Source organism: Mustelus asterias, chromosome 14 (genome assembly GCF_964213995.1).
Source record: "Mustelus asterias chromosome 14, sMusAst1.hap1.1, whole genome shotgun sequence".
In the NCBI taxonomy this organism is placed as follows: Eukaryota; Metazoa; Chordata; class Chondrichthyes; order Carcharhiniformes; family Triakidae; genus Mustelus; species Mustelus asterias.
In genome coordinates, this window is record NC_135814.1 from 103,539,397 (window position 1) to 103,564,370 (window position 24,974).

A 24,974-nucleotide genomic window follows, 5' to 3' on the forward strand; every position below is an offset into this window, starting at 1 on the left:
CCTTAAACTTTCCCCCTTTTGCCTTAAACCCACGCCCCCTAGTAATTGACATTTCTACCCTGGGAAAAAAACGACTCGGCAACTATCCATTGTACCCAATGCCTCTCATAATATTATAAACTCAGGTCACCCTTCAGCCTCCGACGTTCAAGTAAAAACTTGTAACAGGCTGGTATCTCACACATACACACTGTAAACTGGGCTGCAGTTAAAGCCTTGGCAGTCCCAGTGAATGTGTGAGGGACATTATTCCACTCAACACTGGCAACATCAACTGCATTAAGTTGCTGAAACACTGGAGCTGGTTTCAGGAAGGACACTAGTGTTTGTTTGATGGTTCTCCCATCAACTCTGGACTGCAGATGGAATTCCGTTAGTGCTCTTCAGTGTCACTGATACGCAGTCCATGTCTCGCTGTAGCACAGGAGTGCGCTCATGACAACTGCTCTTACAGGAGGACTTTCATCGACTTCTGTGGGTCTTTGTTGTCAATACCTCTGTCATAGTGCCCCCCCCCCCCCCCCAAAACACTCCAGACCTGAACCCAAGCCCTTCTCCAGCTTCTCTCCTATTCCCCTCCAGTCTAAGCTTGCCTTGCCCAAGAGACATACTTCTTGCTCACTTGTTGGTCACATGCTGCAGATTGGCTGTACAAGTGGATGTTTCTTTTTCTCCTTTAGGAGTTTAAATTAGCTTTATATTGCGCAAAATGCTTCTCGGAATAATCCCCACTGCTTTCTGTAAGTTTAATGCCCAGTTTAATGCGCTCAGCTTCAATCTCATTCCCTCAAGGTCTGCCTAACAAGTTTAAAACCTTGATGTGTGTGTGATCTTTCTCCTTGAACTCAATCATGTTCTGGTCACTGCAAGATGTTGTTACCTACAGGTTAATTAATTAATGATGTCTCGTTACCATCACCAAACCCAGTACAGCCTGTTCCCTGGTCAGTTTGAAAACGTAATTTGTCTGAGAATGGTCCTGCATCCACTTCATAAATCCACTGCCTTTACATTTCCAGTCTACGTCTAAGCAATTTCACATCACCACTTGGGTTTTGCTACATGCTTCTTTGATCTGTATGGGTAGAAAGTGGGGCAATTCCCACCAGTTGCACCCTTTGCTATTTCTTAATTCTAACCAGAATGTTTCCACTACCATTTCAACTGCTGTAATATTATAACATTGTGATCACCCACTGATCTCTCTGTCAGAGCGGCCCCAATTCACAAATCACCCCCATGCCAACACTATAGTTAAGAAAGCCCCACTAACGCCTCTACTTTCTCAGAAGACTAAGGAAATTTGGCATGTCAGCTACGACTCTCACCAACTTTTACACATGCACCATAGAAAGCATTCTTTCTGGTTGTATCACAGCTTGGTATGGCTCCTGCTCTGCCCAAGACCGCAAGGAACTACAAAAGGTTGTGAATGTAGCCCAGTCCATCATGCAAACCAGCCTCCCATCCATTGACTCTGTCTACACTTCCCGCTGCCTCGGCAAAACAGTCAGCATAATTAAGGACCCCACGCACCCTGGACATTCTCTCTTCCACCTTCTTCCATCGGGAAAAAGATACAAAAGTCTGAGGTCACGTACCAACCAACTCAAGAACAGCTTCATCCCTGCTGCCATCAGACTTTTGAATGGACCCACCTTGCATTTTGATCTTTCTCTACACCCTAACTATGACTAACACTACATTCTGCACTCAGTCGTTTCTCCCTCTATGAACGGCGGCATGGTAGCACAGTGGTTAGCACTGCTGCTTCACAGCTCCAGGGACCCGGGTTCGATTCCCGGCTTGGGTCACTGTCTGTGTGGAGTTTGCACATTCTCCTCGTGTCTGCGTGGGTTTCCTCTGGGTGCTCCGGTTTCCTCCCACAGTCCAAAGATGTGCGGGTTAGGTTGATTGGCCATGCTAAAAATTGCCCTTAGTGTCCTGAAATGTGTAGGTTAGAGGGATTAGTGGGTAAATATATGGGGGTAGGGCCTGGGTGGGATTATGGTCGGTGCAGACTCGATGGGCCGAATGGCCTCTTTCTGTACTGTAGGGTTTCTATGATTTCTATGATTTGTCTGTATAGCACGCAAGAAACAATACTTTTCACTGTATCCCAATACATGTGACAATAATAAATCAAATAAGGTTATACAAACAAAAAACTAAGAACAGTACAGCCTGTGCTGCCACACGACGCCTTTCTAAACTAAAGACCGTTTGCCTCTATGTGGTCCGTATCCCTCTATTCACTGCCTCTTCATGTATCTGTCAAGATGTCTCTTAAACGTTGTTACTGTATCTGATTTCTACCACCTCCTCTGGCAGCGCATTCCAGGCACTCACCACCCTCTGTGTAAAAAACTTGGCTCTCACATCTCCTTTAAACTTTCCCCCTTTTACCTTAAACCTACATGCCCTAGTAAACTGACATTTCTACCCTGGGAAAAATGACTCCAACTATCCATTGTACCCAATGCCTCTCATAATATGATAAACTCAGGTCACCCTTCAGTCTCTGAAGTTCAAGTGAAAATTTGTAACAGGACGGACACGCGACACGACACGGACACACACACGCGACACACACACGCGACACACACACGCGACACACACACGCGACACACACACGCGACACACATGCACACAGCTGCAGTTAAAGCCTTGGCATCCCCAGTGACTGCGCGAGGGGCATTATTCCACTCAACACTGGCAACATCAACTGCATTAGGTTGTTAAAACACTGATGACTTGCTTGACTGACAAATAATTCCAGCTTTTCGATGGACAACCAGTCACAGGATGGAGTTGTGGAACTTTACAGGATTACTGAGGTCCCAAAGACTATGGATTGTGTCCATGTAGATTTATGGATCAACATGCAGCCTACACTGGCTATGATGGCATGCCCTGGCATCATGCTACCTAATGTGGGATGATTGCCCTGAATTGAATGCGTACGGCACATGTGAAGGAACATTTGGATAGTCAGATGCTCTTTCCCAGGGTAGAAAAGTCAAGTACTAGGGGACATAGGTTTAAGGTGCGTGGGGAAAAGTTTCTGTGCGAGGCAAGTTGTCTTTACACAGAGGGTGGCGAATGCACTGCCCAGGGAGGTGGTGGGGGCAGGTATGATAGCGACATTTAAAGGGCATCTCAATGACTACATGAATAGGAAGGGAATGGAAAGATACTGACTCTGTAAGCATATACGGGTTTAGTTTAGGCAGGCATCATGATCGGTGCAGGCTTGGAGGGCCGAAGGATCTGTTCCTGTGCTGTACTTTTCTTTGCTCGTTGAACGGTCCAGCATGGTGCTAGTTTAACCTTCGCTTTTGTTAAATTAGCTGATCTCTGCTAAGACAGCTGCGAAGTTCTAAGTGGCATCACTGTCCCCTGGGGTAAAGAGGGAAGCATATCACGGCTCGTCTTCCCTTACTATCCAGTGACCAGGCAGGGGTGTGCATGTGTCGACAGAATCGAGTGCAACTGTGGCACCCTCTGTAGTGGAATACCCTGCCAACAGTGACTGCATTTCTCGAAATGAAGATGGGTAACCCTGTTGAAGTAGTGGAGGGCAGCTCCAGCTATGGGACTGTGCCCCAGCGCAAGTCGGAACGTTCTGTCAAAGTACAAGAAGGGTCAAAATTTGGAAGGGGAGCCTGTAGCCTGGTGCAAAAGGAGATTTAAATGGTGAGGTATTTTCCGAATACCTTTGTGGATAATTCTGTAAAGTACATGTGGATGGACACAACCACACAGAGACTGTAGGAAGTATATTTGTCAAGGGTGGGTTGTGAAAGCAACTAATAGTTTCCATCTGTTCAAATGACGCAAGACACTGAGGAAGACAGCAGCTAATTATTCTGAAACTGCAATCAGATGTTTGTAGCGAAGCTCATGTGGAAATTAAGTGAGGACTTTACCGTATTACCACAGGAAATCCATGGGAAAGGGGGGCTCAGCCAGGCATTTCATGACCTAGAGGTATTCCTGATCTCAGTAACTTTGCTGGATCAAACACACGCACACTGCAGGGATTATTTCCATTTAATCAAATTCAGATTATTTCTTTGTAAATTGAAGGACGCATGACAGAAAGCCCACTTACTTGCCATGGGCAATGGTCACACCATATGGGTCCAGATGGCAGAAGATGACAGAAACTAGTGGGAGCAAAATACGCCACCTCAAAAATTCAGGCATATTATTTACAGTATGAAAAGTCAACTACCATGCCAACACGGAATCCTCTGAAGCAGATAGGCATTTAGCCAAGCACAATAAATCTAACGATGCTTCACTTCTCCAGCTTCCACCCTAAATACGTTAAAGAAGCCATCCCCTATGGACAAGCCTTCCGTATACACAGGATCTGCTCAGATGAGGAGGAACGCAACAGACACTTAGATGCTGAAAGATGCCCTCGTAAGAACAGGATATGGTGCTCGACTCATCGATCAACAGTTCCGACGTACCACAGTAAAAAACCGCACCGACCTCCTCAGAAGACAAACACGGGACACGGCAGACAGAGTACCCTTCAGCGTCCAGTACTTCCCCTGAGCGGAGAAGCTACGACATCTTCTTCGGAGCCTTCAACATGTCATCGATGAAGACAAACATCTCGCCAAGGCCATCCCCACACCCGCACTACTTGCCTTCAAACAACCACACAACCTCAAACAGACCATTGTCCGCAGCAAACTACCCAGCCTTCAGGAGAACAGTGACCACGACACCACTCAACCCTGCCACAGCAACCTCCGCAAGGTGAATCAGCAACACGGATGCCATCATCTCAAGTGCGAATACCATCCACCAGGTACACGGTGCATACTCTTATGACTCGGCCAACGTTGTCTACCTGATACACTGCAGGAAAGGATGTCCTGAGGCATGGTACATTGGAGAGACCATGCAGACGCTACGACAATGGATGAATAGACACCGCTCGACAATCACCAGGCAAGAGTGTTCCCTTCCTGTCGGGGAACACATCAGCAGTCAACGGCATTCAGTCTCTGATCTTCAGCTAAGCGTTCTCCAAGGCGGCCTTTACGACACACGACAACGCAGAATCGCTGAGCAGAAACTGATAGCCAAGTTCCGCGCACGAGGACGGCCTAAACCGGGATCTTGGGTTCATGTCACACTATCTATAACCCCCACGACTTGCCTGGGCTTGCGAAATCTCACTAACTGTCCTGGCTGGAGACAATTCACACCTCTTTAACCTGTGAATAAACCCCTCTCCACTCACATTGTCTGCACCTGTAAAGACTTGATTACCTGTAAATACTCGCATTCCAACCATGATCTTGTAATTGAGTTTGTGTCTATATATGCCCTGTTTGTGAACTCAACTCTCCACTCACCTGATGAAGGAGCAGCGCTCTGAAAACTCATGCTACCAAATAAACCTATTGGACTTTAACCTGGTGTTGTGAGACTTCTTACTGTGTTTACCCTATTCCAACGCCGGCATGGTTACCACCGACACCGCAAACTGCCGGCTCAAAGTGGAGAGGATCTCCTTGAAGATCGCACATATCAACATCAAGTTTCTACAAAGATGCAAGAAAGCAGATAAGATACTGAAAGGGTTACAGATTACGAACCCACTCAGGTCAACCTATAACACAGACTATGCTGAGAGACTTTGCCGTCGCACCTCTCTCACACTCCTCAACCACCTCATACACCAGCTCTACAGCAAACGCCGCAACCTGGAAAGCAAGATAGAATCCATATTCTCAACTTGCGCTCAGGACGCAGACCAGCTGCGAAACTCTGCCAAGCAGATGAGACAAAGGAACTACGCCATCTACATGCACACCAAGAACAGGAAACTTGAAAAACTCGGCATCACCACCAGCAGCAACCAAGCCTCCCCCGGTTCCACAGTAGAAAACAGTACCACTGCAGGAAGCCCATTGTCAACTTGTCGGACTACACACTTCAGCCAGATGAAATCAAAGTTCTCAGCCGAGGGCTCAATTTCTGCCCCACCACCAAAATAGACCCCATCAGTCTCGCAGCAGACACAGAGGAATTCATCAGGCGAATGAGGCTGCGGGAGTTCTTCCACAAACCCCAAGAGGCCAACAGCGAACACAATGAGACAGCCAATGAACCAGAACAGCCGACAGAGAGATCCGTGGTGCAGCAACCGAAGTGGAAAGAGTCGAATTGGACTCCTCCGGAAGGCCCAAAGCGTCAGGAGGTGCGTCAATGCCGGATTCATCAGCTGCACTCACAAGACAGCCCCGAATGACACCCAAGCACAACGCAACGCCATCCGCGCTCTCAAGACCAACCACAACATTGTCATCAAACCAGCAGACAAAGGAGGGGCCACCATCATACTGAACAGAACAGATTACTGCAAAGAAGTGTACCGACAACTAAACAACGAGGAACACTACAGACAGTTACCCGCAGATCCAACCAAAGAACACACCCGTCAACTCAACAGACTGATCAAGACCTTCCGAGCACCCTCCGTGCTCTCATCCCATGTACTCCCCGCGTTGGAAATCTCTACTGCCTCCCAAAGGCCAACTCAGCACTTCACTGTACCGCAAGCCCACGGATAACCGCACGATGCTCCACTTCTCCAGCTTCCACCCTAAACACATTAAAGAAGCCATCCCCTACAGACAAGCCATCCGTATACACAGGATCTGCTCAGATGAGGAGGAACGCAACAGACACCTAAAGATGCTGAAAGATGCCCTCGTAAGAACAGGATATGACGCTCGACTCATCGATCGACAGTTCCAACGCGCCGCAGCGAAAAACAGCACCGACCTCCTCAGAAGACAAACACGGGACACGGCGGACAGAGTACCCTTCGTCGTCTGGTACTTTCCCGGAGTGGAGAAGCTACGACATCTTCTTTGGAGCCTTTAACATGTCATCGATGAAGACAAACATCTCGCCAAGGCCATCCCCACACCCCCACTATTTGCCTTCAAACAACCGCACAATCTCAAACAGACCATTGTCCGCAGCAAACTACCCAGCCTTCAGGAGAACAGTGACCATGAGACCACACAACCCTGCCACAGCAACCTCTGCAAGACGTGCCGGATCATCGACACGGATGCCATCATCTCTCACGAGAACACTATCCACCAGGTACACGGTACATACTCTTGCGGCTCGGCCAACGTTGTCTACCTGATACGCTGCAGGAAAGGATGTCCTGAGGCATGGTAAATTGGGGAGACCATGCAGACGCTGCGACAACGGATGAATGAACACCACTCGACAATCACCAGGCAAGAGCGTTCTCTTCCTGTTGGGGAACACTTCAGTAGTCAAGGACATTCAGCCTCTGATCTTCGGGTAAGTGTTCTCTAAGGCGGCCTTCACGACACACGACAACGCAGAGTCGCTGAGCAGAGACTGATAGCCAAGTTCCGCACACATGTGGATGGCCTCAATCGGGATCTTGGGTTCATGTCACACTATCTGTAACCCCCACGACTTGCCTGGGCTTGCAAAATCCTACTAATTGTCCTGGCTTGAGACAATACACATCTCTTTAACCTGTGCTTAACCCTCTCTCCACTCACATTGTCTGCACTTGTAAAGACTTGCATTCCAACCATTATCTTGTAATTGAGTCTGTGTCTATATATGCCCTGTTTGTGAACCCAACTCTCCACTCAACTGATGAAGGAGCAGCGCTCTGAAAGCTCATGCTACTAATAAACCTGTTGGACTTTAACCTGGTGTTGTTAGACTTCTTACAATAAATATATTTTGCTTAGCTGTATTTCCTACTTGTATTCAAACCTTCTACTCTAACCCTGCCAACTGATCTGCCCTCTCTACTGTCACAGTCACAGATGAGACAATCTTGCCCGAACGAGAGGCGGGAATACTGCCTCCACCCAATTAATGCTCCTCTTGAGGGGGCAGCGGTATCAACAAGGATACGTTTCCAGTCACCATTTCAGGCGGCCATATGGAAAACCAGGTTAAATTCTGCCCTTTATAGAGTCATAGAGGTTTACAGCACGGAAACAGGTCCTTCGGCCCAACTTGTCCATGCTGCCCCCTTTTTTAACCCCTAAACTAGTCCCAATTGCCCGCATTTGGCCCATATCCCTCTATACCCATCTTACCCATGTAACTGTCTAAATGCTTTTTTAAAGACAAAATTGTAATCGCCTCTACTACTACCTCTGGCAGCTCGTTCCAAACACTCACCACCCTCTGTGTGAAAAAATTGTCCCTCTGGACCCTTTTGTATCTCTCCCCTCTCACCTTAAACCTATGCCCTCTAGTTCGAGACTCCCCTACCTTTGGGAAAAGATATTGACTATCTAGCTGGTCTGAGCCCCTCATTATTTTGTAGACCTCTATAAGATCACCCCTCAGCCTCCTACACTCCAGAGAAAAAAGTCCCAGTCTATCCAGCCTCTCCGACTTCCCTTCCCTCTCCAAATGTGCGCTCATCTTTCCCATAACTCTCTGCTTGAATCTCTCGGGGCTCAGTCTTCCAGCCCCAAACTCACCCCCTGGAACTTTTCCCACTTGAAGTCCAGTCCATAAACTCACCCTCCAACCCCCACAAATGTTGACCCGAATCCATAGCTTATTGGGGCTAGGCGGGTTGCAGGTTTGAGGTTACTGCCAGATCAGCCATGATCTTATTAAGTGACAGAGCAGGTTCAAGGGGCCGAATGGCCTACTCCTGCTCCTTGTTCATATGTAACCAGTAGCCCCAAAGCATTCTCCACAATATCTCTTCTATCCAATAAAGCATTCTGCTTACTAAGCACAGTGAGCATCTTAATATTAATTTACGATTAAGATTGTGAGAAATATATTAGCCTTTTACTTACTGGGTAGATTTGCTTCAAGTTCTGCAACCTCTAGTGGAAGAGAGAGAGAAACAGGATTAATATCGTGTTGAAATGGAATTGCTCCATATAAAAAGAATAGTTAGCAGCACAACTAACAACAAACAAGATAAACTGTTCACCAATCCTTCTCCAGATTTTGTTAATGTCCAATCATTGTTAAGGCTTATCAATTAAACTCTTATGGTCAAAATAAACAGGGGATGAATATTAATTGACCAAATTTCAATAGAGGAGGACTGTGAGACACCATAAGTCAATAAATTCTCGCAATCAAGATATGTTCTTTGTCTTCATCAAGCGGCTTAGAAACAGTTACCAGTTTAACTCTCTGCCCGATTTCTCTTTGGCACAACATCAGCTCTGAGGGCAACAATCAGATACTAGCTCTGACGAAGGGTCACCCAGACTCGAAACGTTGACTCTATTCTCTCTCCAGATTCCATTGGACCGGCTGAGTTTCTCCAGCATTTTTGGTTTTTGCTTCAGATTCAGGAATTTGCAGTATTTTGCCTTTATCTTCGATACTAGCTCTCCCTCTCTGTCCTCACCTGCGCCCTGGCCAGGTATGAACCACTAACCGGTCAGTGTGGCGACTGGTGGATTTTCACAGTAACTTCATTGCATTGTGAATGTATGCCCACTTGTGACTAATAAATAAACTTTAACTTTAATCTAGCAAAGACCTTTGGACGGTCACATCACAGGACAGATCCTCTATATTAGGGGTCTCCAAACTATGGCCCACTGGCCACATCTGGCCCGCAGACAGTGGGGCGGGACGGGATTCCCGCTGCCAAAAACACTCCTGCATCCGGAACTGAAGCCACAGGCCGGACATTTGCTGCCGCTCCGCGCTGGACCCATGGGAATCCCCGCCCTCTTTACCGGCCTATTGTCCAATCAGAGCTGCAGTCCTGTGATTGACAGTTCATTAAATTAATCAGCAGTTGAGACATCTGTTATTCAATTGCTGCTCTGCATTGACTGAGTGACAGTTGCTTTATCCAATCCGTAAGCTCCATCTGTCTGAAATGAGCGAGAACAATGACAATGATGGCGGCAATTCAGACCAATTCAGTTATGGAAGGAAAAAAGAAAAGAAAAGTGGACAGTGAGTGCCGCCTGTTTAATGAAGAATGGGGTGTAAAGTACTTCTTTGTACAAGCAGGTGATAAAGCCTTGTGTGTCATATGCAACGAAACTGTTGCAGTTTTGAAGGAGTACAATGTACGTCGGCACTATGAGACCAAACATGAACCAAGTTATTCCCAATTCACAGGAACACAGCGTTCGGAAACATTTGAATCAATGCAACGCAGGTTGCTTTCCCAACAAGCTTTTATAAGGCAGAAGATAACTGAAAATGAAGCTTTAACCAGGGCCAGTTACAAACTAGCTTATGTGTTGGCTAAAAGAGGAAAGCCATTCACCGATGGAGATCTCATCAAAGAGTGTATAATGAAAGCAGTGGAAGAGTTATGCCCAGAAAAAGCAAATCTGTTCAAAATCATCAGTCTTGCGCCAAATACTGTTGGTCGTAGAATTGAGGATATAGGAAGCAATATATTTCATAAATTGCAGACAAAGCAAGAACTTTTCAGTTGTATTCTCTTGCACTTGATGAATCGACTGATGTGTGTGACACATCACAACTCCTAGTATTCATCTGTGGCGTCGACAGTGAATTTAATGTGACACAAGAATTAGCATCAGTGCATAGCATGCACAGCACAGTAACTGGAGAAGACATCTTCAAAGAATTGCAAAAAACTGTGTTAGAATATAACCTGGAGTGGAATAAACTGCAATGCGTGACAATTGATGGAGGAAAGAACATGTCTGGGGTGAAGAAAGGTTTGGTTGGACAAATCACAAAAGCTTGTGAGGTTGGTGGATTCTCAAAGCCCATGTTTCTGCATTGCATTATCCATCAACAAGCATTGTGCGGAAAATATGTGGATATGTCTTGTGTTCTGAAAACTGTTGTTTCAACAGTGAATTTCATTCGATCTCACGGGCTTAATCATCGCCAGTTCATTTATAAAACTCTTTTTTTTTCCTTGGCCCCCGAAAATGTGTAAAATATACGATGTGGCCCTCGAACTGAAAAGTTTGGAGAGCCCTGCTCTATATGATGCACAAAGGGTGGCACAGTGATTAGCATTGCTGCCTAACAGTGCCAGGGACCCAGGTTCAATTCCAGCCTTGGGTGACTGTCTGTGTGGAGTCTGCACGTTGTCCCTGTGTCTGCATTGGTTTCCTCCGGATGCTCCGATTTCCCCCCACAGTCCAAAGATACGCAGGCTAGGTGGATTGTTCATGTTAAATTGCCCCTTAAAGTCAATGGGATTAGCAGGGTAAATATGTGGGGTATGGGGGATAGGGCCCTGAGTGGGATTGTTGTCAGTGTCGGCTCGATGGGCCAAATGGCCTCTTTCTGCACAGTAGAGATTCTGTGATTTTTCTGTGAAAATTCATTTATTCCAAAAATTCCCTTTCTATTCGTGCTGCCACCTTTCCTTTTACAGAATAATGCTTGTTTTCTTTGAAGCGTGACATCAAAAGTGCTCTGAAAAGCTAGAATATAACAGATCGTTCGCATTCCACTTCTCCGTCCAGCTTCCCTTTAACAATTCCATGCTGCTACTCTTTGGAAAATCCGTGAAATGCAAACTGTGCACCATTTTTATCATACACTATGAATTTCTGAGTTTGACCCCAGTTGACGTCAGACAATGGGTGGAATTTTATGACATCTTTGCGCACCTTTTGTGGTGGAAAAATGTTGTAAAATCAGGCGTAAAGCCCGGGAATGGCGCCGGGTTTCACACCTGTAGCGATTTTACGACACCTGGATTTCCAGCGTGGTCAGCCTCGTGCCGGAAATGGATGAGAGGCTGGTTAATTTATTGAAATGTATGCAAATGCTGTTTAGCATCAGCTTAGCGGGTCCAGCACTCAATCATTCCGGTTCACTTACCTTTATGGCCTCGCTGGGAGAGGTTCTCTCCACGAACGGGGAGCAGTCGTGTTGGCCTCGCCGGTGGAACCGGAAGCCCTGAGGCTGGGGGTTTGCCCTTTGGCACCATCCACCAGGCAGTGCAAGGGGACGGGGCCAATGGGGTTGTGCCAGGTGGCGGGGACTGTGGTTGTTGGGTGGGGGTGGGCGCTGCCACTCTGTCTGTGACCAGTGGGGGAGGGAGGTGGGGTCCTGATTGGTCAGGGCGGCGGGGACTGCATCTTGGGCTGCGGGCCTCTGCGATTGCAGGGCTGGGGGTGGGAAGGGTTGCTGGTTGAGGCTACCTGCAGTAGCAGGGGCCTGACAGCTCGCTCTGTGTCTGTCAGAGAACTGCTACTACTAATGCGCATGTGCAGCATCAGAGGTCTGCACATGCGCAATAGCTCCCTCTACAGGCTGGCTGGCTGGCAAGTTAAGCCCCGCTCACAGCCTTTCTGGCTGGAAACTGACTACCCATCCTTTCAGAGACAGGATGCATAAGATTGGGTGTGAAAACACATCAAAAAACAGATCTGGAACTCTCCCATTTTCAGACTAGCTGGAAAAAAATCTGGTAAAATTCTACCCTATGTCTATTAATCTTCCATTCACACCCAGTCTGGACCACTCTTTTCTTTCTTTATTGTTTCCGTTATCTCTCTCTCAGCCTTTGTCAGTTGATCGCTCCTGTCCTCCATCTTATCACAGACCTTCCCCTTTCTTCTTCCTTCCACGTGCTCCAAAGTGATTACATTTCCATCTCAAGATCCTTGACTTGAAAACGTTAATTCCATTTCTCTCTCCACAGATGCGGCCAGATCTGCTGTGTATTTCCAGCGTTTTGGGTTTTTATTTCAGATTTCCATCCCTTGCAGGGCAGAGTTTGGTTTTAGTGAGTAATCCGCGATGTCCTGGCCAATATTCATTCTCAATCAGTAAAAATCTTGGAGATGCTCTTTCAGAGAGTTGACGCTGACTTAATGGGCCGAATGGCCGCGTTCTACATTGTAGGGATTCTATGGTTCGAATCAGACATTATAAAACTCTTGGCTTACACCTTTCGTTTCAGCTCCAATAGAAATACAAGCTGAAGACAGCCCACAGTCTATCCAGCTCGATTTCTGCCATCCTGATAGTTGCGTGATACAACGAGAACAGAAGTTGGTGATGAATCATAGCTATCAATTATTCTACAACAGACCCAAACTGAGGTGAGTAAAACCCCACTGGAGTGCTAATTGTACAAATGAAGATTAAAGATATACAGATGGAGAGCATGCATTATATATACTCAAGCAATCCTCTAAAGAGACACTTATTGACACCGCTGGTGGGGTTGTAGTGTTAGGAGCTACACACTTGAGTAAAGCAGAGTAAAAATTGATTTCTGGTCGTCTCCTTCACCAATTTAAGTTTAACACTGTGAAGCTTCAGCAAATGTTGGCGGCACAGTGGTTAGCACTGCTGCCTCACAGCGCCAGGAACCCAGGTTCAATTCCGACCTTGGGTGAGTGAGTGGAGTTTGCGTGTTCTCCCCGTGTCTGCATGGGTTCCCTCTGGATGCTCTGGTTTCCTCCCACACTCCAAAGATGTGCGGGTTAGATGGATTAGCCATGCTAAATTGCCCCTTAGTGTCAGGGGGACTAGCGAGGGTAAATACTTGGGGTTACAGGGTTGGGGCCTGGGTGGAGTTGCTGTTGATGCAGGCCAATGATCTCTTTCTGCACTGTCGGGATTCTATGTAGGTGCAATGTTACCTGTCCTCGGCTATAATTAAAACATCATGTCTCACATACTGTATCCCAAAAGGTTATATTATGGAATTTAATATACATTTGAATGAATCAACACTTGCTGCTTCCTCCGTCTCTCCCTGCAGAGAATGTCTCATATCCAATGTGGACAGTGGGTCAGAGTGTGACGTGTTAACATTTACGTTACATGATTCAGGGCCAGGGTATCACACTGGAAGTTTCAGTTAATGAGCACAAAGTTCTGCAGCCAGGGAACTGCAGTGGAATATCAGATTTCACACATTCAGCAACTACTTCAGAAGTTACTGAGCAGCTCCAATTGTCAGCATTCTGGGCACTATGATCTGTCAGGCTGAAAGATATTTATGCGTTGTATCTCCCACTGAAGGGGCAATGGTGCACCAATACATGACTCACAATTACTAAAGAAATTCTAGGTCAATCATTATGGTTATACTAAACGCTGCGCACAATTATGAAGAAGCAGACAGGGGTTGTACGTGTGAGCAGATGTCCACAATATAATTTCAGAAAGAAGAAAGCCAATAGAGAGTTCTTTAGCATGCTGGCCGCCACTGAAAGCCAGGTCTGTTAGCTGCTTCAGCAATTGGATGGCACAGCACTCTCAGGTCAACCAGCAGGAAGCTTTGCTTCCAGGTCGAATTATTTAATCAAACAGAATGCTTTCATGTGCTCCCAGCCTGTGGTTGACATTTTCCACTTCATCACCATCCTCTCTTAACGTCATCTTCCCTCACACGCAACAAGACAGCTCATCACACCTCCTCACACCGGACAGCAACTAATGATTTACTTTCACTCTCACGCTGGCAAATCTCCTACTTACAGGTTGCATTCAGCAATTAACCCAGCTCCTGTTAGTAAGCTGCGCTGCACACAAACCACCGTTTTATAACCCCGACCTGTGTAAACAGTTTCAAACGCATTTCAGAAACCTCTCTGCATACCCTGACCCCCAGGCTGCCAATAATGCTGTGCCTGGTTTTAATCTAACAGCCCTGAAACCCAGCTACAGGTACTGTCATCCATGCAAACTATTTATCCTGACTCGGATCGCACTTCGTCATCAGTAGGATCAGAAGCTGCCTCCCTGAAGATGACATCCCCACCAAGAACATTATTCACCTGGATCTTAAAAGCAAATTTTTTTTTTTAAAAAGTGTATTAGTCACACGTAAGGCTTACATTAACACTGCAATGAAGTTACTGTGAAATTCCCCTAGTCGCCACTGTCCGGCGCCAGTTCGGGTCAATGCACCTCACCAGCATGTTTTTCAGAATGTGGGAGGAAACCGGAGCACCCGCAGGAAACCCACGCAGACACGGGGAGAACGTGTAGACTCCACACAGACAGTGACCCAAGCCGGGAATGGAACCAGGGTCCCTGGCGCTGTGAGGCAGCATATCCACTGTGCCACCGTGTCGTCCATGCTACGGATGCTGGAATCTGAAACAGAAAATGCTGGAAAATCTCAGCAGGTCTGACAGCATCTGTGGGGTGCGAATAACTCGAAACGTTGGCTCCATTCTCTCCCCAGATGCTGTCAGACGTACTGAGATTCTATTTCTATCTTGACCAAGGGTCATCCAGACTCGAAGCGTTGGCTCTATTCTCTGTCCACAGATGCTGCCAGACCTGCTGAGATTTTCCAGCATTTTCTGTTTTAGTTTTGGATTCCAGCATCCGCAGTATTTTGCTTTTAATTTTCCAGCATTTTCTGATTTATTTATTGCATTCAGTTCCCATTTCAGATATACTTATTACAATGATATAACCAACACCTAGTTACCTGACTGATCAGTCATCGCAGAGGGGCGTTTATCGACCTGTTTGGATAATTCCCTCCCACAATAATTATTGAAGCGAATATCACTGTACATGTCCAGAAAGCAGAGAGAGTAAAGTTACTATTTAATGGTTGGTATCTTTTGAAATGAGAATAGATCATGGTTTCCTTAAAATGGCACCAGGCACCATTGTCAGAGCAAATGAGTCACATCACTGGAGTCAGGCCATTCGCAATTTGGTTACTGTAGCTTCCCGATTTCGTTTCATTCTCTTCGACTCCTCCACAGGCTAATGGCAGCAATCAACATCAGAACAAAACAACAATTTACTCCAAAATGATGCAGATTATACTGCCAGATTCAAACTGAAATGTTACAGAATTTGGAAGCCCTATAGATCTTAAAAAACACTAAATTATTATGGGCAAGAAACTGAATCCACTCCCCACACATGGGGTGGCACAGTGGGTTAGCGCTGCTGCCTCACAGCGCCAGGGAGCTGGGTTCGATTCCCGGCTTGGGTCACTGTCTGTCTGGAGTTTGCACATTCTCCTCGTGTCTGCGTGGGTTTCCTCCAAATGCTCCGGTTTCCTCCACCGTCCAAAGATGTGCGGGTTAGATGCATTGGCCATGCTAAATTCTCCCTCAGTGTACCCGAATAGGCGCCGGAGTGAGGCGGCTAGGGGATTTTCACAGTAACTTCATTGCAGTGTGAATGTAAGCCAACTTTTGACTAGTAAATAAACTTTACTTTACTTTTACAAAACCAAGAGGGGAAGATGGTGGTATAGTGGTAATGTCACTGGACCAGCAATTCAGAAGCTCAGGCTGATACCCTGTGGACGTGGGTTCAATTATTATCCTCATTTGTTTTATTCTTTCATGGGGTGCGGGCAACTCCAGCAATTGTTGCCCATTCCCTAATTGCCCTCGAGAAGGTGGCGGTGAGCTGCTGTAATTAATCACTGCATTCCTGTGGTGTAGGTACACCCACAGTGCTGTTAGGCAGGGAGTTCCAGGATTTTGACCCAGCGACAGTGAAGGAACAGCCGATATATTTCCAAGTCAGGATGGTGAGTGACTTGGAGGGGAACTTCCAAGTGATGGTGTTTCCAGGTATCTGCTGCTCTTGTCCTAAGAGGTGGTAGAAGTCCTGGGTTTAGAAGGTTCTGTTTAAAGAGCCTTGGTGAGTTGCTGCAGAGCATCTTGTAGATGGTACACACTCTGCTGCTACTGTGCATTGTGGATGCGGAGCCAATCAAGCAGGCTTTGTCCTGGATGGTGTCAAGCTTCTAAAGTGTTGTTGGAGCTGCACCAATCCAGGCAAGTGGAGAATGTTCCATCTTATCATAGATCATAGAAACCCTACAGTGCAGAAAGAGGCCATTCGGCCCATCGAGTCTGCACCGACCACAATCCCACCTACCCCCATATCCCCACATATTTTATCCACTAATCCCTCTAACCTACACATCTCAGGAAACTAAGGGGCAATTTTATCATGGCCAATCAACCTAACCCGCACATCTTTGGACTGTGGGAGGAAACCGGAGCACCCGGAGAAAACCCACGCAGACACGAGGAGAATGTGCAAACTCCACACAGACAGTGACCCAAGCCGGGAATCGAACCCAGGTCCCTGGAGCTATGAAGCAGCAGTGCTAACCACTGTGCTACCGTGCCGCCCCATCTCACTCCTGGGTCTTGTGCCTAAGTCAGGAAGCGAGTTACTCATCGCAGATTCCTAGCCTTTGACCTGCTTTTGTAGCCACAATATTTATATGGCTGGTCCAGTTCATTTTCTGGTTAATGGTAATGCCCAGGATGTTGATAGTGGGGGAATTCAGTGATGGGCAATGTCAAGGGGTTAGATTTTCGCTTGTTGGGAGGTGGTTACTGCCTGGCACTTGTGTGGCACGAATGTTACTTGCCACTTGTCAGTCCAAGCCTGGATATTGTCCAGGTTTTGCTGCATTTGGACACAGGCATGGACTGCTTCAGTATCGATCACAAATGGTGCTGAACATTGTGTAAGCAGCAGCGAATGTATGATAGGAAGGTCATTGATGAAGCAGCTGAAGATGTTTGGGACACTGCCCTGAGGAATTCCTGCATTTGTGTCCTGTGTAATATTGAATCCAGCTTTTCAATTCCAGATTTAAAAAGAAAATTAATCAATTGAATTAATTGAGTAATGTCGTGGTGGGATTCGAACCCACGTCCACAGGGTATCAGCCTGAGCTTCTGAATTGCTAGTCCAGTGACATTACCACTATAGCACCATCTTCCCCTCTTGGTTTTGTAAAAGTAAAGTAAAGTTTATTTACTAGTCAAAAGTCGGCTTACATTCACACTGCAATGAAGTTACTGTGAAAATCCCCTAGCCGCCTCACTCCGGCGCCTATTCGGGTACACTGAGGGAGAATTTAGCATGGTCAATGCATCTAACCCGCACATCTTTGGACGGTGGAGGAAACCGGAGCATTTGGAGGAAACCCATGCAGACACGAGGAGAATGTGCAAACTCCAGACAGACAGTGACCCAAGCCGGGAATCGAACCCAGGTCCCCGGCGCTGTGAGGCAGCAGCGCTAACCACTGTGCCACCCCATGTGTGGGGAGTGGATTCAGTGAGGAGTGGAAGTGGATTCAGTTATCTCTTCTTTTGCTGTATCTCAGCTTTAAATTTAACAACTGATCTAGCATTGATATTGACCAAGCATCAATTGCTGTTCCAAACTTCCCACCTCTTGAAAGACCTGGTTGTAATTTTTAGAACATGTTCCCTGGTCCCAAACTCCCCTCAATTAATTCATAAATTACCTCATTACGTTTCAGTCATTACAACAGTATTTCCCAAGTATTTCACAGAACATCCCCAAGTGCTTTACAACCAAAGGTTATAAAATGCATTATAAAACGCACATTGTTCAAGAGTATATAATACAACGTCCACTGAAGCACTTGAGGAGAGCTTTCTTTGGAACTTGTTTGGCTGCTTAACGTACCAGATGTCCTCATACAGTTTCCAGACTGAAACAGCCCCCTGGCAGATTTGAGCCATAAAACATTAGCCTGGTGTTACCTAAATGATGCATAGCTCCAGTCCAAGTTAACAGATTGAGGTTACAGGTCTCCCTCATTATACTAAAGGGAGACGTGGGAATTTCCTGTCAATTCTCAGCAGTGCTGAGACCTGCTCATTGCTTCTGCAGATGGAGAAGGTGTTCTGTGACCACTCACAGCCCAGCAGGAAGCCTGCCCTCCCCTCAACCTCGACTGCATCTCTTGAGCTCCCACTGGAGATAGTGCTCTGCAGCACGGGGCCGGATGCAATGCGTCCCATGGCATCTGGCAGAGCAAAGGCTGTCCAGGACAATGGCAAGGGATAGCCATACATAAGTTCATAAAATATAGGAGCAGAATGAGGCCATTCGGTCCATCGAGTCCGCTCCGCCATTCGATCATGGCTGATATGCTCCTCATCCTCATTTTCCTGCCTTCTCCCCATAACCCTTCAACCCCCATTCCCAATTAAAAATCTGTCCAACTCCTCCTTAAATTTACTCACTGTCCCAGCATCCACCGCACTTTGGCGTAGCAAATTCCACAGATTCACAACCCTTTGGGAGAAGTAGTTTCTCCTCAACTCTGTTTTAAATTTGCTGCCCCTTATCCTGAGACTGTGACCTCTCGTCCTAGAATGTCCCACAAGAGGAAGCATCCGCTCCACATCTACTTTATCCAGACCTTTTATCATCTTGTCGACCTCAATTTGATCTCCCCCCATTCTTCTAAATTCCAGAGAGTATCGGCCTAAACTGTTCAATCTCTCTTCATACGACAAACCCCTCATCTCTGGAATCAATCTATGAACCTCCTCTGAACTGCCTCCAATGCCACTACATCTTTCCTCAAATACGGGGACCAAAACTGTGCACAATACTCCAGGTGCGGCCTCACCAATGCCTTGTACAGTTGCAGCAATACTTCCTTACCTTTATATTCTATTCCTTTTGTTATAAATGCCAACATTCCATTTGCTTTATTATCTGCTGTAGCTGCTGCTAGTTTTCTGTAACTCCGGATCCCTCTGCACTGGAGCACCTCGAAGTCTCTCCCCATTTAGATAATAAGTCGCCTTCCCATTTTTGCGGCCAAAATGCATGACCTCACACTTATCCACGTTAAACTCCATCTGCCATATTTTGGCCCACTCTCCTAACCTATCTATATCCATTTGTACGGTTCTTATTTCCTCGTTGCAACTTACTGTCCCGCCTATTTTTGTGTCATCTGCAAATTTGGCTACCGAGCCTTCTATCCCTGTATCCACGTCGTTAATATAGTTGTAAATAGCTGAGGCCCAAGGACTGAACCCTGTGGCACCCCCACTCGTTACTTCTTGCCATCCAGAAAAAAAACCATTTATCCCGACTCTCTGTCTTCTGTCCAGCACTTTCACTCAACCAGCAGCTCTGATACTGGCACTGCAAGGATCTTGTTGTGGCCAGCACATGTCGAGTCACTAGGCATGAGTGGGTGGCAGCCATGGCAAGGGGGAACCTTCTGCCAAGCGACATGGCAGACTAGTGTGTGTCTGAACGTGCATGTGTGGGGGAAGGCAGGGAAGACCACAGACAAGGACTTCGATTGGATGAAACATAGAATCTCCAGTGCAGAAGGAGGTCATTCAGCCCATCGAGTCTGCACCGACAACAATCCCATCCTATCCCCGCTTAGTTACTCCACTAATCGCTCTAACCCATCACATCCCGGGACACTAAGGGTTAATTTAGCATGGCCAATCAACCTAACCCGCACATCTTTGGACTGCGGGAGGAAACCGTGTGCAGGCTCCACACAGACAGTGACCCAAGTTGGGAATCGAACCCAGGTCCCTGGAGCTGTGAGGCAACAGTGCTAATCACTGTGCCGCCGATGGCATAGAGAATGTTGATAACCAACCTATTGCCCATTCTGTTCCGTCACTGTTAGGGTAACTGAGGCATGGGCAGAAGAATGCATGATTTCAGGTGGCTGGAAGGACAAGTCGGATTTTCCCTCCCTCAGGATGAAGGATTTGATCAGCAATCTCATCAACAATTCAACTGGCCATGAAACTGAAAGTTCATAAAGAGACTCTGAGGGAGGTAGTGACCAGGGTACAGAAGCTGAGGCGAGGGAACGTTGCAAAGCTATTCAAACAGCAGGAATCAAATGTCAAATTCAGGGGAATAATTACTGAAGTAAACATCCTTCCAGCTCCACTGTGCAGAATCCTTGGAGAGTGACACTTTGCAGGCAAGGTCGTCACATTAGATAACTGATTAAATGAATAAAACATGTACTACAAGAACTGTCAGAGTATACAGTCACTGGGAGCAAGGCGCAACGAGCAGTGAGGAAGGCAAATGGTATGTTGGCCTTCATTGCAAGAGGGCTCAGGAACAAGGATGTCTCACTGCAGCTGTACAGGGCCTTAGTGAGACTACACCTGGAGTATTGTGAACAGTTTTGGTCTCCTTATGTGGATTCAGTGATGGCAATGCCATTGAATGGGAGAGATGGTTAAATTTGCCGTTGCTTGCAAGCCTCTCCCCAAGTTGCCCACCATACTGATATTAAAATGTATCACTGTTCTTTCAGTTACTGGATCAGAATCCTGGAACCCTCTCTCTAACTATGGGAGCACCTTCGCCACATGGACTGCAGAGGTTCAAGAAGACAGCTCACTGCCATCTTATGGACAATAAATGCTGGTTTTGCCAGTGACACCCACATCCCATATGCAAATAGAAAAACCCTACAGGAGAAAATTAATGCAGGGATATGGGATAATCCCTGCATTATTTTTCTCCTGTAGGGTTTTCCTATTTGTACATGGGATATGGGGAAAGAACTGGGGAATGAGATTAAATGGATTTCTCTTCAAAAAAAGACAGCACTGACTCAGCAGGCCAAATGGCCTCATATTAAGATACAGTCTGATTCTAAATCTCTGATTCCTATAGCCCCCTAGTCTCTCATAACTCTGTCTTTTGCAGTTGTTGTCCCCCTATTCTGTAATACTCTTCATGCAGGAAACAGTGTGCCACATTGGACTTCCAAGCAGTGATGGTGATAAGATCTGTCTATTGGCACAGTGGTTAGCACAGCTGCCTCACAGCGCCAGGACCCGGGTTTGATTCCCGGCTTGGGTCGCTGTCTGGGTGGAGTTTGCACATTCTCCCCGTGTCCGCGTGGGTTCCCTCCGGGTGCTCCGGTTTCCTCCCACACTCCAAAGATGTGCTGTTTAGGTGCATTGGCCGTGCTACATTGCCCCTTAGTGTCAGGGGGACTAGCTAGGGTAAATGCATGGGGTTACGGGGATAGGGACTGGGAGGGATTGTGGTCGGTGCAGACTCAATGGGCCGAATGGCCTACTTCTGCACTGTAGGATTCTATGATTCCATTCTCCTGACTATAAAGTTTCCTACTATTGCCACTATTTTTAATTCTTCACTACACTAAGTGTGCTAAATAACCCATTATTTTAGGCTGTAGCCTTCCATGTAAGCATTTCTTTCTTGCCATATATCCAACCTCATCCAGAGCTCAGATCTATCCACACGAGCTGAAAGAAGCCTCTCTGTTACACGCTAGGAGTTCCAAGCCTTTGGAAGCCATGCTAGGGGTCATAAGCTTCACCTCACTGTAACTCTACTTGGCTGAAAGAAGCATGGGGAGGATTTCACACCTCTTGATCTGACACTGCAGAACCATGCCCAAAGCAGTGAAGCACCAATTGAAGCCACCAATCGCACTTAAATCATTCTTTGTAGACTACATAGAAACATAGAAGATAAGAGCAGGAGGAGGCCATTCGGCCCTTCGAGCCTGCTCCGCCATTCATTACGATCATAGCTGATCATCCAACTCAATAGCTTAATCCTTTTTCCCCATAACCTTTGAGCCCATTCGTCCCAAGTGCTATATCCAGCCGCCTCTTGAATACTTTCAATGTTTTGGTATCAACTACTTCCTGTGGTAATGAATTCCACAGGCTCACCACTCTTTGGGTGAAGAAATGTCTCCTCATCTCCGTCCTAAATGGTCTACCCTGAATCCTCAGACTGTGACCCCGGGTTCTGGACGCCCCCACAATCAGGAACATCCTCCCTGCATCTGCCCTGTCTGGTCCTGGTAGAATTTTATAAGTCTCTATGAGATCCCCCCCCCCTCATCTGTCTGAACACATATTCCAGGTGAGAAAATGCTGGAAAATCTCAGCAGGTCTGGCAGCATCTGTAAGGAGAGAAAGGAGCTGACGTTGAGTCCAGATGACCCTTTATTAAAGCTTTGACAACAACATCTGTGGTAATTTGCTTTTATACATACTCCAGCTATTCTTCACGAGGGCCAAATAAGATCCCCGCTTGAAAGTTTGCGAAGAATATTCAAATCAGCCAAAGTTGATTGAACCTGTGTCTTACACTCTGTGACCTTGCAAGAAGCCACAACTCAGTCCTTGCACACCAGTGTAAAATCTAGCCTGTTCTTCATAGAACATAGAACAGTACAGCACAGAACAGGCCCTTCGGCCCACGATGTTGTGCCGAGCTTTATCTGAAACCAAGATCAAGCTATCCCACTCCCTATCATCCTGGTGTGCTCCATGTGCCTATCCAACAACCGCTTAAATGTTCCTAAAGTGTCTGACTCCACTATCACTGCAGGCAGTCCATTCCACATCCCAACCACTCTCTGCGTAAAGAACGTACCTCTGATATCCTTCCTATATCTCCCACCACGAACCCTATAGTTATGCCCCCTTGTAATAGTTCCATCCACCCGAGGAAATAGTCTTTGAACGTTCACTCTATCTATCCCCTTCATCATTTTATAAACCTCTATTAAGTCTCCCCTCAGCCTCCTCCGCTCCAGAGAGAACAGCCCCAGCTCTCTCAACCTTTCCTCATAAGACCTACCCTCCAAACCAGGCAGCATCCTGGTAAATCTCCTCTGCACTCTTTCCAGTGCTTCCACATCCTTCTTATAGTGAGGTGACCAGAACTGCACACAATATTCCAAATGTGGTCTCACCAAGGTCCTGTACAGTTGCAGCATAACCCCACGGCTCTTAAACTCAAACCCCCTGTTAATAAAAGCATTCTTTACAGCATGGCCTTCCCAGAACATCCAACATGCACATCCTAAACAAACTCAAGCCATTAGTAGCAATGAAATCCCCACCAATTTTTAATTTCAACCGCATCCCATTTCACATGGACAGAAATCCCAGCTGCACTCTGGAACACAGAGCACGTGGCTCAAACGGAATGCAATGCAGGATAGCTCCATAGAGAGTCTGGAGTTACGAATTCTTAACCCCCACCCACCCCTTCCCCATCCCTGGAAATGATCTCGTGCGAGGTCACCAAAATAACTAGACAAATCCATCCTGCATTTGCGACACAGAGCCAGACTTTGGAGCCTTTTCCCATAATTTATCCACAAGCTACGTGAAGCTGAGCAGTGACAGACGGACACACAGCAGCTTGGCTTTTGTATCATTTGGCTCCCAGATGGATATTTTTCCCAGGGGAGATGAGCAAGAGAAGTGCTTTCTCAGGCCTCCAGGCTCCCACAGCCTTGTTCCTTCTGATTCGAGACTCCTACCATCCGCTGCAGAGAGATGATCTCTAGCTGGGGGATGATCACACAGGGTTTGATCACCCAAATCTGAAACAAGATTGCTGCACAGATGGACGCTCACTCAAACGCAGCTGGGTAGAATGGAGGAGGAGGAAGGCTGGCAGATTTTTATGAGTCAGTCCATTGCTGGCAATATAATTATCAAACAATAGAAGTTCACCATTACTGAGACTAGCTTTATAATTCCAGATTTATTCATTGGTTTTAAATTCCACCAGCTGCTCTGGTGGGATTTGATCCCGGGTCCCCAGGCCATTAACCTGGGCCTCTGGGTTACTAGCCTACTAGTGGCATGGTGGCACAGTGGTTAGCACTGCTGCTTCACAGCGCCAGTGCCCGGGTTCAATTCCGGCCTCGGGTCATTGTCTGTGAGGAGTCTACATGTTCTCCCCGTGTCTGCGTGGGTTTCCTCCAGGTGCTCCGGTTTCCTCCCACAATCCAAAGACGTGCTGGTTAGGGTGCATTGGCCGTGCTAAATTCTCCCTCAGTGTACCCGAACAGACGCATGAGTGTGGCGACTAGGGGATTTTCACAGTAACTTCATTGCAGTGTTAATGTAAGTCTACTTGTGACGCTAATACTGACATTACTATCATTGCAGTCTCCTCACAGGAATTACTATCAGCCACCCCGTGTCTGCGTGGGTTTCCTCTGGGTGCTCCGCTTTCCTCCCACACTCCAAACATGTGTGGGTTAGGTTGATTGGCCATGCTAAATTGACCCTTAGTGTCATGGGGACTAGCAGGGTCATTAGGGCGTTGGTTGGAATTGTTGTCAGTGCAAGCTCGATGGGCTGAATGGCCTCCTTCTGCACTGTGGGGATGCAATGATT

The 24,974-nt window shown here is 46.9% G+C and overlaps 1 protein-coding gene across 1 annotated transcript in view; it reads right to left on the bottom strand.

The window, feature by feature from the left end:
- The window catches only part of ube2f (ubiquitin-conjugating enzyme E2F (putative)), a 152,290-nt gene that overhangs the window by 70,117 nt on the left and 57,199 nt on the right, over nt 1–24,974 (bottom strand). The window contains exon 3 of the mRNA XM_078229062.1: nt 8,865–8,894. Coding sequence (XP_078085188.1) covers nt 8,865–8,894 — 30 coding nt within the window. The remainder of the gene's footprint in view (nt 1–8,864; nt 8,895–24,974) is intronic.